The sequence below is a fragment of the Protomyctophum bolini genome (genome assembly GCF_963924005.1).
Source record: "Protomyctophum bolini genome assembly, chromosome: 18".
Classification (NCBI taxonomy): Eukaryota; Metazoa; Chordata; class Actinopteri; order Myctophiformes; family Myctophidae; genus Protomyctophum; species Protomyctophum bolini.
The window spans coordinates 33,433,008-33,453,580 of NC_137879.1; the positions used below are offsets into that span (position 1 = coordinate 33,433,008).

Sequence of the window (20,573 nt, forward strand, 5' to 3'; positions counted from 1 at the left end):
ACAAGCGCCTAAGGAGCAGTCTATAAACACAGACAGCTGTCCGGGGTCACCGCGCGCGCACGCGCACACGCACATTTCTGAAAGGTGGTTTTACGAATGCATTTATTTATTGCCATTTTCAACTATAACCCCGACGCCAAAAGTAGGTAGTAAGGTCACGGCTCGTTGCAAGTGTAGATTTGCGTGACAACTCTGCACTCGGCACACGACTATAAATCAGGAATAACTCCAATCCTATAACCTAACCTTTCAATGTCTAATCATAGCTTACACACACACACACACACACACACACACACACACACACACACACACACACACACACACACGCACACACACAGGGCCTTATCCCTAAACTTATTTGCCATTGTTTACTTGCTGTGAGCTTGTAGATTGGTTATTTTAACTACATTTTAAAAGGTTTTTCAAAATAGTAAAAAAATAGCAAATAAGTTAATTGATAAGGGGTGGCGTGGCGCAAGATATATAGCTGATAGAGTATTATTCTCACAGCCACATGCTCCAACCCAATTTCAGAACCTATTGTATCTCATTTGCATCAGTGAAATTTACATCTCACCTTTGTCTGTCTTGGCTGGGTTTTTATTGTTGGTATTTAATATTGTCCAGTGCCGCACAGACAGTACCTGTCCTGAATAGTTTCAGCTTTCTTCATTTCTCTTTACCATGAGAGCTCAGGGTAAATAAGTATAGGCCTGCTTAGCTTGATACAGGTACATTCTAAACAAACCCTGGCCTACTGTCGATACCCAACACCCAGCCTCTGAAAGTATAGCCTTTTTAAAAGTGCCAACTTTTAAAAGTGGGACTGTCGGTCCCGATGTGGCTCATTAGGCCTCGCCCTAATAGCCCAAATTGTCTCTCTGAAAAGAATTGGCAGAGTGCTGAGAGAGGCAATGAAGTGCTTAAGTGAGGTGAGAATTGGCTACGGTTGAGTTTGTACTGCACAACAAGTGGAGCTATTATTCAGCTGTCATAAGCAAAACAAAATACAAAATCTTGTAAAGCTCATCAACTCAGGGGGAAAAAAAGCATTATTTTCAGACACAGTACAAAGTACAAACCAAAGGATGTCGTCTATATTGTCTAGGTTATAAATAAGGGAATGTCTGTCTGCATGTCTGAGGCAAATGTCACTGCTACTCACTGGCTGCACCAATGGCTCTGAATGGCTCTCTCCGCAGTTAAGCTTAAGCTCAGCTTCAGCAGAAAAGGGAAGACAAAGAGAGGCAGTGCTTTGCTTGCTTCGTGGACCACTTCCGGCGTCCACTGACCACCTGCCTCAAAACGTATCATATCAATAATAAGAAATGGAAGCATTTTTTAGCAAATCATACTGAAGCGACAATGCCCTCACATTTTGATTTCGAAACGCTGCATGTTTCATCCACTTGAGACGTTTTCCAAAGTCAGAGGTTTACGGTATACTGTGAAAGCAGATGACGGGGCACTCTCATAGTCAGAGGTTACAGCACTGTGGAAGCAGATTGACAGGGTACTCCATCACTGCAGGTCTCAGTGTAATGTCCCATAACGGCAGAGAGCGGCGAGTCAAGGTGCACATTGATCACACAGGTGACAGGTAGTAGAGTATAGAAGGGCCATACCTGGCAATATTTATTACAGTGAGTGAGTGAGTGAGTCAGTCAATACCAGTCTATCTATCTATCTATATGACAAGGATGGGCTTCTCTTTGCTGGGAAAAGAGCCAATGTAATTAGCTTACAGTACATGGCTGAGAAATCAATAGTACAGTACTCATCGTGTGTGTGTGTGTGTGTGTGTGTGTGCGCACACAGTCTGTGCACGTTTGTGACAGAGAGAGAGAGAGAGAGAGTTATTGCCTGTGTCTATAGTGTGTGTCCTTGACTGACCTCTAAAGAACTGCCCTCTGCTTGGTTGCACCCTCACCCCCACAACTGGTTCACTGGCCAGATCCTCTCTATACAGAAAGCCCTGGGGGAAAGGGATGGGGATGATGGCACTGTCTGTCCTTCATTCTTAGCGATGTCCAGCAGAAACCTTGTTTTTCCTTCAGCCCGCTGTGAGCTTGTATAGATCGGCTTATTTTCACTATCACTGAAACATTTTGGAAAACCCACTTTCTGTGGGTTTTTAGAAATAGGCTATTGAGTGTATTGAACCAATGAAATGTTTTAACAAGAGCCAAGCGGCCAGCTAACACGTTCACTGGATCCATTTATAGAAAGGTCTTCTGTGGGATGATAATGTGTCACAATGTGTCAGCTGTATGTGATTACAGGGAGCGATTATACCATTTTCATGTTGTCAGATTGAGCATGAAGAATCATGTCATCTCTGTGAGGGAATGTAATATGTCATGCACATGAACCATGCTACTGACAGGTAGCCTTTATCTTCCTCTCGCGTCTCTCCTCGTGGCAATATTTACAAGGTTATATGATTAATGGTGCATTGAGCATATGAGCTTTAGTTGAGTGGTTCCTCCAAAACCACCTTTACTTTTCTTTTTTTTTTACCCCAAAGAGTGTTTTGTGTCTCCTTTTTATAAGATATTTTTAGGGATTTTCGTCTGCCTTTATTGATAAAAACAGTAGTCTGACAGCAGGACAATGGGGAGAGAGAGATATGGGGATTGACATGCAGCAACGGTCGAACCCACAACACGCTCTCAGGCGGTATTAGCAGCCTAGCTAGGTGCCCAGGTGGCTACGCCAGCCGCCCATGCATGTTTTGTGCATCCTTATGGGTGTACAGTGACTGTAGGATTTATGGACTTCTGTGTTCCTTTTTGTTTTGAAGTAACATTCCTAATGTTTCTTGTTGTCCACCTACAGTACTCTGATTATTGTTCATTTCTCCAGTTTCTCCAGTTCTCCAGTTCATAGCTCCAGTCATCACCCACATAGTTAACCTCTCCATCAAACAAGGACAGGTCCCCAGAGATTTTAAACAGGCCAAAGTAACCCCCCTGTACAAAAAAGGGAGCAAATTAGAACCCGGCAACTACCGCCCTATTTCTATTCTAAGCTCCATCTCGAAAGTGATGGAAAAAATAGTCTATGAACAGGTTGAAAAGTATCTTGCCACTAATAAATTGTTGTACGAGTTCCAATCTGGTTTCAGAACATCCCACTCCACTGACACATGCCTTCTCTATTTGAGCGACCACATCAAACACGAGGTGGATGCTGGAAAATACTGCGGCATGGTCATGCTGGACCTCCAAAAGGCTTTTGACACCGTGAACCACTCCATACTGGTTAACAAGCTTAAAGCTATTGGTTTTGATAGCACATCAGTGAGCTGGATGCAATCCTACCTGGAGGGGAGAGAACAGATGGTGGAAGTGAACGGAACACTGTCCCCCCCCCTCCCAGTGAGCTGTGGCGTCCCACAAGGAAGCATACTAGGGCCTTTACTGTTCCTAATATATGTAAACGACATGACTTCAGCTTGTGACTGCAACTTGTTCCTGTTCGCAGACGACTCAGCACTGCTGGTCTCGGACAGGAACAAACTGCAGGTTGAAAAGACCCTCAGCTCTGAACTCGGTAGAATCTGCACCTGGCTCGCTGATAACAAACTATCCTTACACCTGGGAAAAACTGAATCCATTCTCTTCGGATCAAATAGTAATCTCAAAAAGGCAGATGGCTTCTTGGTTAGAGTTGGTGATGATATTATCACACGGAAGGATCAAATTACCTACCTAGGTTCCATCCTGGAGGCCAATCTTTCCGGTGATAAGATGGCCACCAACGTAATCAAAAAAGTCAATCAAAGAACAAGATTCCTCTACAGGATCTCCTCACTGGTCGACAAAAACACCTTGAAGACCTTAACAGGAGCCCTTGTACAAGGTTTCTTTGACTATGCATCCACCTCCTGGTACCACAGCACCTCAAAGGCCCTTAAAACAAGGCTCCAGACCTCCCAAAACAAACTGGTCAGGCTCCTACTTGGCCTCACCCCCCGAACCCACCTCACCCCTGCCCACTTTGACAGGCTGGGATGGCTTAGGGTCGACGACAGAGTACAGCATCTTGCAATGGGTCTGGTCCACAAGATTAGATACACCACCAAGATACCCATGTACCTGTCTAAATACTTCCTTAATGTAAACGAAGTCCACACCCACAACACCAGAGGGAGTGCAACAAACCATGTACAACCCAGATTCGGCACAAACAAGGGACTAAATTCTTTTCGCTCCTATGCGACCAAAATGTGGAACGCCCTACCAACAGTCATTAAGACATGTGAATCCCTTGGCTCCTTCAAAACTGCTCTCAAAGGGCACCTACGGATGGCTGCAATTCGAAACTGGCCTCTGTAAAAGCTGAATTTGTATCTGGATTGTACTATGTTTTTGTATGGACGTGGTGTTGGGTGCCTGCACATATGCACACATGGCATCAACGCATGGTGTTGTGTGCAGGCGCCCTACACTCTGTCTTTGTACTATGGATTGTACTATGTTTTTGTATGGACGTGGTGTTGGGTGCCTGCACATATGCACACATGGCATCAACGCATGGTGTTGTGTGCAGGCGCCCTACACTCTGTCTTTCGTTTTCTTTTCTTTTATCCCCCTGTTCCCCTCACTGTATATATACTTTTTTTCCCTTTTCGCTTCCTATATGATGAATTCCTGTTCTGTTCTTTAACTACATAGAAGTGTCTATTTGTTTGTCTCTAAATGTTTTGATGAATTGAACAATGTGGACCCTGTTGTAAACAAGTGTAAGGCTTAATTGGGTCGTCCACTCACAGTTAACAGTCTTTGTATTGAGTTTGTGCTTGAAATGTACTGTAATTCTGCAAACTGTTAATAAAGATTTCAATCAATCAATCAATTGTGTCACTTGTGTCCCGGTTGCCCCAGCCAATCCCTGTGTTGTTTACTGAGCTCACCTGTGTCTATAGTTAGTCCTATGTTTGTTTAAATTCCCTTTGGCGCAGGCACACCTTCACGTCAAAAAAACCCCGGCTAGACCAGGCATCTCTTCCCGGTTGTCAAGTGTCATTTCCCTTTCTTGACACTTGATGCGTATATTATGTGCCCGCGCTCACTGTCCGTTGACTGCCAGTTTGTAATTGTTGTTGCCAGCATGTTCATTTCTATGTTATGATCTCCTAGTGTTTTCTCAGTATTCCTTGTGTTTCTTCTCAAGCTCCTAGTGTTCCCCGCTTTTGGTAAATAAATCATCTTGTCGTTGACCTTCTCTTCCTCTGCCTGTCTGCAGCTGCATCTGGGTCAGTCTGAGTCCTGACAGATCCTGGATTTAGAGCACTTTTCACGTACAGTTTGTCACAGTTTGTCAGTTTAAGTTTCACTATTTTCCTTTATTCAAGACACAGTTTTAACGGAATATGGAATGGAAACAAACTCTTTTGAAGACATAACCGATGTGCTATATTTTAACCATAATATTTACCAGTGTTTCTTGGCCTGTTTTGCAACACGTGTAAAAATGTGGTCTCTCAAGTTACGGAGTGCAGCTTTTACGCAAGGTTATCGACCTTTTGATACCTCTGGAAGTTGAATATAGGAAAGAATGAAGCTGAAAGATATGTCAAAACTGATAGAACATATCTATGTCCACCGCCCACCGCCGTTTATGTATTGCTAACTAGTCAGGCTGTATATATACAAAACATTTGAATGATGTGTATATACGAATAATGTGCAAGTATGTTGATGCCCTTAAAAACAATCAAAGGTAAACCTTTGGCAGTGACACTTAAGCTTAAAGAACGGTATTAACAAAAAACACAAGGATGTTTTTGCTTTTCGTTGGTGGCCTATATAGACTCCCTACAGTAGCCTATGCTGTCTCTCACCCTGTCCATTCTGCCCTGCAGGCTTTCCCTCCTTATATCCATGACGAGTGCTCCTAGCCAGACTTTTCATCTTGGTATCAAAATCTACTTTCCTCTGCTGACTAACTTCCTCTCCTTATCGTGAAAGGGAAGGGCATGCATTTAAATATGCCACTATGTGACAATGAAAACACAATACTGGGAGTTATGTAAAAGACTACTCCATTAATTATTGTACATGTTGCATTCTATCATCTCTGATCTGTTGTTCCTGTACATCAGCGTTAGCATGGCGATTGAGACTTTTTTAATCCAATGGCTATATTGTAAAAGCAGGGCCACGTTGTTTAAGAACTCCAGTCAGAAGCTGTTTCTTACTGAGATTATTGTGCCATATTTTGTTTTGCAGATAACTGCTGCCGAGTCGTAACCGCTGCGGTGTTGCCATAGCAGGGGACTTAATTCCATGAAAGTAAGTGAATGAAAACACAAACGCCCCATTCCTTCCAAGACAAACAAATTATCCGATACTGTGTTGCCTATTTCAGCTCAATCTCACAAACAAAGGACCATGTTACTCCTCTGTCCTTACGTATAGTTCAAACCCCGATGAGTGGAGGTTTAACAAGTAAACAAGGTTATTATGAACAATAGTGGGTTTGCGAAATGAACTTGACCCCGTCCGAATTCCCATGTCAGAGTTTGTACACTGGCTATTTCCTGGAGGAGTTGCTTTGTTTTTGCAGCGATGAGATGCAATCTGCATCTTCCATACGGCCTGCCAGGCAGCTGTCACTGCAAGGGCGACTGACACAAAGTTCAGCCTGGGGCAACATTTTCAGAAGTGCTTTGTATACCGATTGCACTGGACAAATTACATCCAAAGTGAGGGTGTGTCGTCAACAGATTTAACCCAGTAAGAACTGACCAAAAAGAGTAAAAAATGTTCGCTTTAACCTTTCTTTTATTCATTCACAGATTTGCAAAAATTTTCTTTTCTTGTTCTTCACATTTTCTAATTTAATAGCAGATCTGCAAGGTCATATGAGCGTGTATATCTGCTATTTTTGAATAGCCAAAGTATAAAATGACACAGATGCTTTACGGCTGCTTTTAATGGGTTTAAGGTTCTTGCTGACTAACGCATACTTTTGGAAAAACTGTGAAAAACAACTGATACAGCTTTTAGAAGCATATTTTCTCTTGACCCGTCGAATTCTCCAACCGCCCGCTGATCAGGGGATTGATAGTATAATGATGCAACTGTACTAACTGTACTGTAAAACACCTTTCAGTACAAAACATCTGCTTGTAAAACAAATAATGATAAAAAGCAACACAGAATACAGTATTCCTTATATATACAGTTTATATGGAGCCGATGAAATGGATGGTTGTATTGTTGCTGGTCCAATCAGCATCTATAAAAAACCATGGCAGTGGGACTGCTTTTCAGTGAACAAACAAACAAACTTCTTAACAGAGATCTTAACAGACCTGCCGTACCAAGAATGGAAAAAAGAGTTAACACGTTGACTGCGGAGAATTGAAATCGTGAAATAATAAGCTTCACTGCTGAGTAATTTCACTAACCTTTTGAAGAATCACCTGGGCGCTGATTTATAGGTCAGTCTCACCAAAATCCGGGAGGCATATGCTTTGGTCCGACGGACCATTGGTCCGACTCGGGGGTTAGGTTTAGGTGTGCTGCCCCGTGCTCGCCGTTATGGTTATGGGTGAGGGTTTGGGGTTAGGTTTAGGTGTGCTGCCCCGTGCTCGCCGTTATGGTTATGGGTGAGGGTTTGGGGTTAGGTTTAGGTGTGCTGCCCCGTGCTCGCCGTTATGGTTAGAGTGAGGGTTTGGGGTTAGGTTTAGGTGTGCTGCCCCGTGCTCGCCGTTATGGTTAGAGTGAGGGTTTGGGGTTAGGTTTAGGTGTGCTGCCCCGTGCTCGCCGTTATGGTTAGAGTGAGGGTTTGGGGTTAGGTTTAGGTGTGCTGCCCCGTGCTCGCCGTTATGGTTAGAGTGAGGGTTTGGGGTTAGGTTTAGGTGTGCTGCCCCGTGCTCGCCGTTATGGTTATGGGTGAGGGTTTGGGGTTAGGTTTAGGTGTGCTGCCCCGTGCTCGCCGTTATGGTTAGGGTGAGGGTTTGGGGTAGGTAGTCGATGGGACCAATGGATCGGACCTATATGCCCCGTCGGACAAAAGGCATGCACTCCCAAAATCCGCCTGAATATATTCCAATCATTTGTAATATTGTTCAAAATTATTCCACAGTCTCTCGACAACGACAACAGCGGGGAACTGCTGGGGCACAAGGGCGCGGTGGGCCATGGTCACTCATATAGCCTCCATTTCCCAGAAGCCCTGAGAACCCTGTGTGACTGATTTGATTTTTTTTTTCGGTCACGTGGTCCAAACGCGTGACGTATCCTATACTGTGTCCGCTGGAAACCATGTACCATGTAAGAAGTGATCAAATACTGCAAATTAAACGATGAAAACAAAAGTCTGGAATGTCGTGATCCTCAGGGGAAAGATCTCTTTATCAATTAAGTCGGGAACGTCGTGATCCGAGGTCAAACTGTTAATAATTATGTCAGGGTCATGGGGTAAAGAGAAGGGGGACCATGAGCTTCAATTTAGAAACCTACAATGAATACAATGTAATTTAGTGGAGTTAAAATAGAAGAAAATGTAAGAGTATACTGTCAAGTGAGCTTACGCTATCGTATAAGGTTCTATGACAGAAGAGATAATGATATACATTGATGCAGGGATTTAGTGTCCCCTAGATGTGCACAGAGTTAGAGGCAGAAGGATCAAGTTCTATTGCAGGCTTATGGCGCGCCGCTGGCTTATCCTTATACTGCCCTCCACCAGGTCACCTCATTACATTCTCATAGAATGTCATGTAATCTATGCAGACTCTTGGCTGGATAATAACTATATGTCCCTCTGCAATATACGTACATAAAGGTTAATGTTATAGAGCGTCGCAGTCCCGCCCCCTTTCATGACGACGATAGGCCCAGGAAATAATTCCCCATGCATTTTCCCCATAAGACATTTCAAAAAGTATTAATTTCAAGATCTGTAAACCTCGAACAAAGCCAACTCGGATCGGGACAAAACATGGGCCGAACAAATAATTACAAAGAAGAAAAACAACAGAAAAAGTGTTGCCCTTTTTTTCTTCTTTCTAATTATGTGTCCGGGCCAAAAAAAATGTGTTTGTTGTCATGATTTGTCACGATCCGAGTTGGCTTTGTTCAAGGCTTACAGATCTTTAATTAAATAGTTTTTGAAATGTCTATGGGGAAAATTAATGGGGCATTATTTCTTGGGCCTGTCGTTCTCATGAAAGTTGGCGGGACTGCGACGATCTATATTCTCCTGGATGGTGTGCCAATTTACTGAAAGCTCTCTCTCTCTCTCTCTGTGTGCGTGCGTGCATGCATCGTGATAGCAGTTGCTGTAAGTGCCTTGCTCAGGGACACTTCAATGCAGAATCAGAATCAACTTTGTTGTCACATCACATGGTTTACACGTGCACAACAGTCAGAGGGTGAAATTTGCTTTTGTGCACGCTCCATAGTTTTTGTTGCTGTTGTGTGACATGACTTTCGTGTTGCCATATTTGGTAACGGCTTTAGAAAAGAGGGGGTTTACTGTGATTTTTAGAACGGCTAAGCCTAGTCGCTGTTCTCAAATCCGTGGTAAACCCAGGGGCTTGCGTGCCTGCATGATTTCGTTTAAAAAAAAATATCGCATGACTCGATCTCCCTGGTTCTTTCATTTGTTTCTATCTGCGGATGTGTGTTGTTTTTCTAAGACTCAGTCTGTCTTGGGCATTTTGTCAGAGTGATTGTTGTTTGGTTTTGATTCAACTGCAGAGCGCTCTACCTTCCTTTCGGCACAAGGAGAGATGTTTTCTCTCCTACCCCCCTTTTTTTAGCCGTCCCAAATAATGAAAGCTCGTACAATGTGCATGTGCGCGTTGAATTGTGGTAGTTGTTGTCACTCGGCGAGGTATATTCTCAGACAAAGAGGAATTAATACATTGCAGTGACAACTACCCCACTCCCCGCACCGCACTGTCATGGCCGACAAAGCACCATGACAAAGCACCACGGTGGATTGGAACCCACAACCTCTGTGGTGGTGGGCCAAGACTTTACCACTGCGCCTATTTAAAGAACCCTTAATTAATTAAATACATATACCGTATCAGCATGCAGCACTCATGCTCTCACAGCTGCCTTGAACGCACAGCACTATATATAATACTATAGCAAACTAAAGTGAAGTACCACAAAGTTATGACGAGTTTAGGATTCTTCTTTCTGCCGATGGCGTTATAGTTATAAGAAAACCGAACCGGCTATTATAATGAAGCTGTAGTAGGAGAATAATAGGTTCCTCAGAGACGTTACGAGAATAAAGGATAATACTCAAAGAAGAGCAGACTGGTCCCCCGCTGCTTAAGCTGGGTTATGACAATGTGTGTTATTGTTTTCATAAGCCTGACCACTGTGTATACGGTGGCCAGTGGCAGAAAAACCCCATGTGGAACAGTGTGTTATTGCTTGTGCGCCGTCAAGAAAAATATATCTTTTAGTGGCGACGGTATTTCATGCAGTATATCTGTCTCCTTATATATACAAATCCCTCAATCAAATCAAACCTCTATAAAAGTTTATTGCGGGGAACCTGCATTGTTACGGCACGCGATCCGCTTTGACCCGTCGACTTCGGTATGTCTGTGTGCACTGTGCACGTATACAGTGTATACAGTATACAGTATACAGTGCGTGCGTGCGTGCACACACACACACGTGTCTGCATCCTGCCAGGCCTTTTTCAGTCGAGCGAGTGATCTACAGCTGTAGCACATGAAGTGCAGAGCCGTGTCATAAAACGGAGTGCCTGTGTGTGCCCCTATACAGTACTCAGACCACCATACCCTCCCATGAGCCAAAGCCCTGGGCTCTTAACCCCAAGTTCCCCTCCACTGCAATCAGCATATCACAAGCACCCGGTTTCCTCTCCAGGGAACACTTAAGACCGGGGGGGGGGGGATTACGACGTATACCGCTGGAGACGGTGCACACTGATGAATTTACACAGATACACTGACACGCATGCATGCAGATATGCGTGCAACATGCAGCCACGCGCGCGCGCGCACACGCAGGCAGACAGACACTGCACGTATCGTAAAACCCCAGGCAGATCGTTTCGGGCCCGCAGACTCATTCTTAATCCATTTTGGGTTGGGAACCCCTTTTGGTGTTTGAAACATTGTTATAATTTAGCTATTGAAAAATAGCAGATCTACAAGCTCACCGAGTGCCGCGCTATGAACTTGTAGGTCTGCTATTTGTTTTTAATCGTGAAAATGTGCCTCAAAGCTTTGAATATTCTTTCAGAGTTTCAGTTTTTAACTCAAATCTTTGCTTCTGAGGAGTCCCTGGAACAACATATTTTCAGATGGGGCGGCGGAGGCATATTACAAATATCTTTTGGGGTCCTTGACATGAAATATTGAGAACCAATGACACAGAAACATGAGGTTTTTCAGAAAAAAATGACATTTTAAAAAGATTTTGTTTTAATTTCGACGTCAGGCCTAAATGGGTTAAGGAAGCCCTCAGCGGCTTTCCTCTTAATCAAGAACAGCTCCCCTGGCCGCGACATGAACTGTAGCCCCGTGACACATGGCGATTGAGGCTATAAGAAATAAAACACCTCGGAGAGCAGAAGGAGAAGGAAAAATAAATGAAGCTACATTGAAAACAGTGGAGAGTGATCGTTTACCGATTGCCATGTAGGGACAGCGCAACCGAACTCTCAACAGACAAGAATGCAGACAGTTTGAATGTGGACCGTGGCCAGGCAGACATGGAGGGCATCATTTTTTTTGGGTCATAGAGATGCTTGAGGCCATGCACAACCTTGTTCTCATTCAGTGATGAACCATGGTCACCCTGACCCTGGCATCCCCGGGCATGTCAGAGGCGATTAATAACATTTTCAGAAATGGTCAGAAATAGCCGATCTATGAGTAGTAGTACAGTAGATGTTTCAACAGGTAGGCCTATAGTGCCTTAAAGGAGTAGTTCCTCCAAACAGAATGGCTTATTTTCGACCAGTTACTCATCCCTGCATGGAGACTCGAGTTGAATTCATGGATATATCTTTTAGTTTTTGACGTATTCCTAAGCCAATAATTTGATGAAGACGAAGACGAATTTCCACACGTGGACAATAAATGAAACTAACGAACTAACTAACTGACACAAAGAGTCTCCATTGTGTCTCCATAGAGTCTCCTTTGGGTCTCTATAGGGAACATCAAATTATGGGTTTCGGAATGTGACAAAAAAACGAAAGAAATATCCATGAATTCAAGTCGAGTAACTGGGACGAGTAACTGATAGAAAATAAGTCATTTTAGAGGTGAACTCCATAATGGAGTTTTGAATCGAGGCTTTGAGGTGCAGGTCAAATTAAGGAGAACAGATGTGTAGATGTCCTACAGGTATGAATTGGGTATAACAGCTACTGAATGTTTATTGTTGTCCAATAAAGCACGCGTTACCTCAGATCCGGCTCTACGCTTAAAAAAAAAGAAAGAAAAAGAGGCACCCGCTTGTCGTGTTTACATGATCATAATCGTATCGGGAGGCTGACGGTCCCCCTGTAGACAGACACTGTCCACACATGGGAACCCGCATTAATGGGACCCATCTGCCAACGTTAGCCCCCCAGGATCAGACGTTCCTCTCTTTAACGGAGTCAACAATTCCAAAAACATCCAGATCTGAGCCACACACACACAGGGCCGTGGAACTGGTACAGCGCCATGACTACACGCATGGAAGCATGGAACATTAGCTTTAGGATCTGGTCAAGAATTTCTGTGGTCAACTTGTTGTTCGAAAACTGCCGTGACCACTTAAGCCCTATATCTCCGCACGAAGACCGGGGCGAAAATAGTGGCTGCACCAAGCTCACAATGCTCGTAGATGTGCTTCTATTCCTGCTATATATATTTTTTGAAATGTGATGCCTATATAATTGCCTATACGTGGTTGAGAATAAAATAGGTCCTAAACGACTCACGATACAAATGAACATGACACGACGATAAAAAGATTATCACTAATCGGCTTACCTCCTCTCTCACAGGCTGCTGTTGTGGGCGCGCAGGGACGCGGTGTGCGTGAGCACGAAGCTCTCGGTGCACTGCTGGCTGCTGGAGGAGGTGGTGGAGCGCCGCGGCGAGCGCTGGAAGCGGTTCCTCCGGCTGAAGTAGCTGCCGGCGGTCCAGGAGCGCTGGTGCTTCCGCAGGTACTCCTTATAGTTCTTGGTGAGCAGCGTGTAGAGGAAGGGGTTGATGCAGCTGTTGCTGTACGTCAGGCAGGTGGTCAGGTAGTTGATGTTGCGCTTGGCCTTGGAGGACAGCTGCAGCTGCGGGTGGAACTGGCCCAGCAGCTGCCAGATCCAGAAGGGCAGGAAGCAGGCCCAGAAGATGAGCACGATGGTGAAGATGAGGTACAGAACCTATGCAGGAGAACCCATAGCAAGATGGGCGTCAGTTATATACTGCTGCAGGCCCGTTATAAGACCATGAGAACATATTCCACTAAAATGTCCTCTAAATCATGACAGTTTTCTGAAAAATATATGTTTCTATGGCAGCGGTTCTCAAACCTTTCCATGTCATGGATCCCCAATATTATATGTAATTGGCGGCCAATGCCCATCTCAAAATGTGTTGTTTCAGGGACCGCCCAGAAGCAAAGATATGAGTTCAAAACGTTCGCTGGGGGAAATAATATATATTCAAAGATTTGCACACATTTTCACAATTTTTCAACTGCAATTTTTTTAAAATAATGGTTAAAAGGAGACACAGACGCGTCCTCAGGTCTAAATGCGTCAGTGGTGGACATTTATGGATTCTTGTTTTGACTGGCGCCTATATCTGTTGACTGTACAGAACTTTTGATCCAAATCTAATCTTCAGGCATGTGTCATACATAAACAAAGACCGCTATAATGGCTTCTAGCCTGACAATGAACTTGAATTTTCATTTCGTTTCACATTATTCAGACTGAAAGCCTGAATAATACTGTACGTGCAACCGAATACGGCAGCAGTTTCTGGGATGAGTGTTGCTAAAGCGGCAGTCTTCACACCAACAAATCAAAATGGTATAGCGAAGCACATGACGTCGCTGTCAATCTGGCTAACCTGGTTGCTGCTAACCAAACAAAGACGGTCAACGAGCGCTGCTAGCATGTAAATAAACACGGTAACATATGGGCCGATTCATACTCCTATTTTACTGCTGTTTTGGCGCTGTAGTGTAATTTCGGCTCGTCAGAAATGTTCAGTAGCACCGAAGAGCCGACTTTAGGACAGAAAAAACAGGAAAGATTTTTTTGTCTTAAATAAAAGAAAATAATTGCAGATATACAAGCTCACAGGACATCACTTCGTGCTGTGCTGCCAGCTTTTACACCTGGTATTTTCATCTTGTCTTATAATGGGTTAAACTGTTTTCAAACTTTCCTCAATAATGGAGTTAACATTGCCGCGAAATCATTGTGCAGTTAACGAGATATGGACACATGCTCAGGTGGAACAGGGGTAAAATACCATAATATTCCAAATACCATATATTCATGATATATTTTCATTTCTGCTAAGCAACAAGCTATACTGTATATCCTTTGATGATTTTGATTTATATTAAGATGAATTTGCGCGACTGTAAAGACGAAACCGAAGTGGGTAGGATCGAGGCTTCACTTTCTTTATTGCTAACTCATGATCAGAGCTTCCGTTGCTCCAGAGAGTATGACGGAAGCATTTTAAAATTGCGAGAGGCAACAGTCTGGCAACGCGAGACTATAGTCAATATGGGCTAAACTACAGTATGGTAATTTAATAGTCTAATTGCAATGAATGAATGAATGAATGAATGACATCTAGTTCAGTCAGATAACTCTCATACAGATTGTATAAAACATTTGATTAATAATGTATACACGGGTATGAATACCGTATTATTCATGGTCTGCTACATGTTTCTCCCTGCACGAAGATGAGGCAGATATACCGGTACTGTGTATAGTATATAAAAGCAGAAACAGAGCCCCCAGGTGGCACTGGGGGTGGCCGTGGGTACAGATAAGCACATACTGTACCAACGTGCGCTTGCTGCTGATATGGGACAGCAAGACCCACAGTGGAATGAAGTGCTTTTATGTAACCTGCCAGGTCAGCTGCTTGACACACCACAGTTACATAAACCCACAAAGTGGCACGCATGCATGTGACCCTCTCTCGGGTGTGTCTGGCCGAACTATTATAGCCCGAAAGCTCTGAATAATTAGTGTGTTGAAGAGCTAATGCATGGGCGCCCGGCGCCCGCTGGCCTATAGTGGTCACTATATGCCACATATATAGGCTCTGTCTGGCCTGACAGCACGCTGTGTTTGTTCCAGTCCTGTTCATGACGACCTTTGCTGCACGTCCCCCCCCCCCCCGTCTCTCTCTCCCTCTTCGCTGTCATTCTTCATTTCGCAACCTACGTTAATCATTAGTCGCGGCAAGCGCCAATAAACGTATGTTACGTTTATTCAGTTGTTTAAATGTTTTGATCCAATCTAGCCGAAAGGCTGCTCTCATTAGTTTCGGATGGCTATCTGTTGTTAGCCATATCACTGGACTGCGCCATCTTGATTTGCGCGCGCACCTTCGATCGCTTTTATCTCCAATTCCCCGTCCCAGGCGGCATTTCTGGTCAAAACAACGCCTATTGCACGGAGCATAGCGGTCGCTCTAATGGCGCCGGCCTGTACTTCTCATCAGCTATAGTGAGAGATCAACACCTAATCCGACGCATATACCATTCAGTCAACATCCGGTTCCCGTCGTGGTGTTTTGGATCTTCAAAATAATGGTTGAACAGGGGGATATCCTGCCATATAGTAATCATTCTTGAATTAATCCTGGCAGCCAGACGGTTAAAAAAAAAAAGGGCTAATGCACCAACCTTCTGATTGGGCAGTTTCTTCGTCTGCTTGAAGGTCTCCGTCTGCGAGATCCAGTAGGCGCGCGCCAGCCGGATGTACAGGTATCCGATGATGAGCCCCGGGGCCACGATGCTGGTGCAGAACAGGCAGGAGATGTACGCCTTGTACGCCGACTCGGACAGCGTGGACAGGCACATGGCCTTGTCGCCGCCCGCGAACAGCTGGATGGTCACGATCATGGGCAGCGTGAGCACCAGCGAGGCGAGCCACACGGCCAGCGCGATGGCCTTGCGGTAGCTCTTCGAGCGCTTGACCGTGTCGAGCGGCTTGAGCACGGCGAAGTAGCGCTCGGTGCTCATGGCGGTCAGCGTGAAGATGCTGGCGTGCATGGTCAGGAAGTCCATGCTGATGAGCACGCGGCAGCCCACGTCGCCGAAGTACCAGCCCTTGAGGAAGTGCGTGCAGACCACGAAGGGGATGGTGAGCAGGTACAGGAGGTCCGCCAGCGCCAGGTTGACGATGTAGATGTACATGGAGGCCGCCACGCGCACCGAGTGGCACATCACCACCAGCGTGTAGATGTTCCCCGTCACGCCCACCAGGCACATGACGGAGAGGATGGCGCCGATGGTGAAGGTGGCGGCGGCGTCCTCCTGGGACCCCCCGGGGAGCGCCGGTGACGGCAGCGGGGACGACGACGACGACGGGAGCAGGTCCAGGTCCGGGGCGGACGGCGGCGGCTCCACGGTGGCGTTGAGGAGGAGGACCCCCGCCTCCAGCAGCGCCGTGGTCAGCGCCAGGGGCTCCGTGGACACTGTGGTCATCGCTGCGTGGGTGGGTGGGGAGAGACAGTGGTGGTGGGGGGGGGGGGGGGGGAAGCGTTCAATTGTTTTACTTTATTTAACCCGTAGAAACACATTGAGACAGAGGGCTCCGTCTTGCGCCACCCTTATCCTTTATCCCCTAAACGTATTTGCCTTTTTTTTTTTTTTTTACTATTTTGAAAAACATTTAAAAATAGTTCAACTAGCCGACCCTACATCGAGACATTGTGATCGGCTGCAGAGCTTGTAGATCGGCTATTTGAACTATTTTAAAAGGTTTTGTTAAAATAGTAAAAAAAATGGCAAGGGGTAAGGGGTGGCACAAGATATAGCCCAGAGTCTTTTTCAAGTGGGAGCTGGCCTATAGTAGGAAAGAGGCAGAAATGAAATTACAACTTCAAAGCTACATCGTATACATGTCAATTACAACTTCAAAGCTACATCGTACATGTCAATTACAGAACAGACACCCCATTAAGTCATGCAGCAAGAGCGATATAATACAAATAAAGTCCAAAGTGATACTTAAAGGGGCATTCCACTCATTTTCAACATTTTACTATATGTCATTAATATACCTTAGAGCTGTTAATAATAATAAAAGTCCCCCCATTCTGTGTTTCCTAGAACTGGAGGTCTGAAAGATCATCAAGATGTGATTCACCATGTTAATGATGGTATTCCCCTTTAAGTGAAAGTGTCAATGCTGCCACGCATAAATAGGCTACTCTGTTGCAAGTAAAGGTCCAGAATTCAAAACTAACTTGAGTAAAAAGTACAAAAGTGTTGGCATCAAAATGCACTTAAGGTACCAAAAGTTAAAAGGTACTCGTTATGCAGAATGTCTCATTTCATGTTTTTAAATGTGTACAAATCTTTTGAAAATAGCAGATCTACAAGCTCACAAAGTGTCTGCTATTTTCAAATGGCCCAGATGTGGACAGTGCTGAAGTGGTCAATGTATGTTTTGTAATAATAATCAAAATCTACAAAGTGACTAGTAACTAAAGTTGTCAAAAAATTGTAGTGGAGTAAAATTTGCCTCTCTTTGCCCTCTTTTTTTAAATTATATCTGTCTTTAATGTCCGCATAATTCTTTGCAGATGCTTCTGGCCGCCTGGTAAAAGCCTGATAGACATAAGATTTGTTGAATACTCTTAAGAGAAAGCAAATTCCACCTCTAAGCCCCGTTTCGGAGAACGACTCATGTAACAGCCTCTAGCTGTGTCTAGGTCAATGCAATTACAGTTTTATTGACAGTAAAGTCTAATCGTATTGTTGTTTCTGGAAACGAACATAGCCCAGACACTGGTTGGACAGAGAAGTGTGATTTAGTATGTTCTGATATGGTAACTGTACCCCTAACTGTCTCTGACCTCAGCTCAGCTGGCCTCCTGACCCATGGTACACAGTATAGAATCTTATGTAAATGTTCTGTGAAAGTGTACACATTTAATGGTTGACTTCTTTTAACAGGGTGTGACCATTCTAGGAATGATTACACTTCAGACACGTACACGATGTCACATACTGTACCTTGCCAACAACACAACTGAACTAGCTTCTTCTTATTTTGTCAGTTAAAAAGTCAATGTAAATAACTTCAAAGTGAATTGTCATTAAAAAGGCTTCAGACAACTTTTTGGTATTATGTAGGGGCACCTATGTGGCTCAGGGGTAGAGTGGCCGGATGGCAACCCCAAGGTTGCCAGTTCGAACCTGGGCTCCCCCAGAGTTAGTGTCAAAGTGTCCTTGAGCAAGACACTGAACCCCGAATTTCTCCCGATGTGCTGGTTGGTGCCTTGCATGGTTTCCGCCGCCATCGGTGTATGAACGTGTGTGTGAATGGGTGAATGTAATGCGCAATCTATGTAAAGCGCCTTGGATAAAGGTGCTATATAAATGCACCATTTACCATTTAAGAAACAAAACATAATGTTACTGGTGGAAGTGTAGATCATGCACATATTCTGTGAAATGTTTAACATTTACAGGACTGTAAAAAGTAATGTTGGGATTTCATTTGGAGGCAGTATAAAATATTATGTGAGCCGTCACATTATGTTATCAAATAGAGATTTCAGAAAACACTTGCACACTGCAGATGACACAATGTTGAATCTGAACCAGATTTCTGTAAATACCCAATGAATAATTCCACACAAGATAGCCTCTATACTACAGCATATTAATTCCTCAATTCTGGACATTGGACCCTGCCCAAAAAAAACTAACAAATTGGACCAATCCTGTTTGTGGAACACAGAGTACCGTTCCTCAGTCAAAACTATCTCTTTTGGTAGAGACACAAATGCTGAGCAGCTGTCAAGACTCAGACAGGATAAGTATTCTGTCCTTGGACCCAGTGCCTGACTGCCCTGGTGCCAAACGCTCCACACGCAGAACAACATAGGGTCAATATCTCATCCCAAATCTTCCCCTCCTAATTATCAGACTTGTCTTTTCTGCTCTTGCAGATAAGCACTGACACATCAGTCTACTGTGTGTGGGTGTGTGCGTGCGTGCGTGTGCGTTAAATCACACCCTTGCGTGTGTCTGTAAGCAGACCAGTGGGTCTCCAACTTTTTAATTTGAAGGAATTAAAATGGTCCATTTGGTCCAAGTTCAACACACTCAGAGTTACAGACCTGTAAGGGTACATTTGGCACCAGCTTCAAGTAAGGCCTATTCATAGTCTGTATTTTCGGTGATGAGGTGACCACCGCTGCGGTGGTGAGCTGACCACCGGAGCTGAAATAACGTTGAGCGGTGGTGAGTGAAAACAGAGAGAAGGGCTGGAGCGGTGGCGGTGGCGGTGGTTTGCTCTTCACCGCGGCTCGTGACGTCATGTTGTAGTTCGGTGGTCACCCCACCACCGTAAATCCAGACTATATGTATGAGCCTTAACCATGAAGGTCCATGCACCACACTTTGAGAGAGCCACTGTTGAAGACATTCAATTACACCTCTCTGCTTATCATGTGTATGTGTGAGCGGCAGTGAGCCCCTCTCTTTTTGCGTGTATAACAGCGTGGTGTGACTGTGTGTGGGAATACCTCACAGAGAGAAAGCAAGCGTGCTCCGTGCTTACCTTGACAGTGTGCCGGGAAAGTGGGCTTTAGCACTTAACTCCTGGTCTCTGGCTATCAGCCATGCTTTCGCTCACTGGGGTCCTCCAAACTTCACACATACGGACATTTCATGCTCTATAAAAGTCCTACATATATGCGATCCCGAAGAGCATCTGAGTTTTGAAATGACGACGAAATACGGCAATAAGCCAGAAAATCCTTGAGGCAAAAGAAAATCAAAGGTGTCCTCCGGTGCTGTGCGGTCAAACTCCTGCCATTGATGAATAAATAGCCTCTCAACACAAAGTCAGGATATCCAAGGTGCACATACTGAATGGAAAGGTGCTTTGGACGAAGGGCTTATAAAAACTTCTCTCCTGTTCCCCTCTTCCCCCTAAACACCTCGATTGCATCCGTGTCTGAGACGTCCGATTTGACACATGGACTTTCCAGGGAGATAAGCGGAGCAGCGGAAAATCAGTGGAGTGACGAAGAAAGATCTGGAGGATCACAGCAAAGCTACAGCTGGCTAAAGCGGAGGAACCCCCCACCCCCCCCACCACCGCTCCTTGTTCACTGAGAGAGGGAGAGTGCTGGAGGGTGAGAAGCGCTCGTGAGTGAGAGACGGAGAGAGGGAGAGCAGTGAGAGAGAGATAGGGAGAGGAGTGCACTGGTAGAGGCACTCTCGCACACAAGCACAAAGTGGGAGGAAGAAGCCGGAGAGAGCAGGCGAAAGGGGAAGAGAGATGGGGAGGGCTGGGGCATGAAGGGAGGAGGTATGTAGGAAATATGTTCTCTC

At 44.9% G+C, this 20,573-nt stretch overlaps 1 protein-coding gene across 1 annotated transcript in view; it reads right to left on the reverse strand.

Annotated features, from left to right (window-relative positions):
* uts2r (urotensin 2 receptor) overlaps positions 1–20,345 on the reverse strand; it is a 63,087-nt gene extending 42,742 nt beyond the window's left edge. Inside the window, exons 1-3 of the mRNA XM_080788772.1 lie at positions 19,795–20,345; positions 15,900–16,705; positions 13,007–13,395 (exon numbers count right to left, since the gene is read on the reverse strand). Coding sequence (XP_080644898.1) covers positions 13,015–13,395; positions 15,900–16,703 — 1,185 coding nt within the window. The 5' untranslated portion in view covers positions 16,704–16,705; positions 19,795–20,345 and the 3' untranslated portion in view covers positions 13,007–13,014. The remainder of the gene's footprint in view (positions 1–13,006; positions 13,396–15,899; positions 16,706–19,794) is intronic.
* Positions 20,346–20,573: the final 228 nt, after the last annotated feature.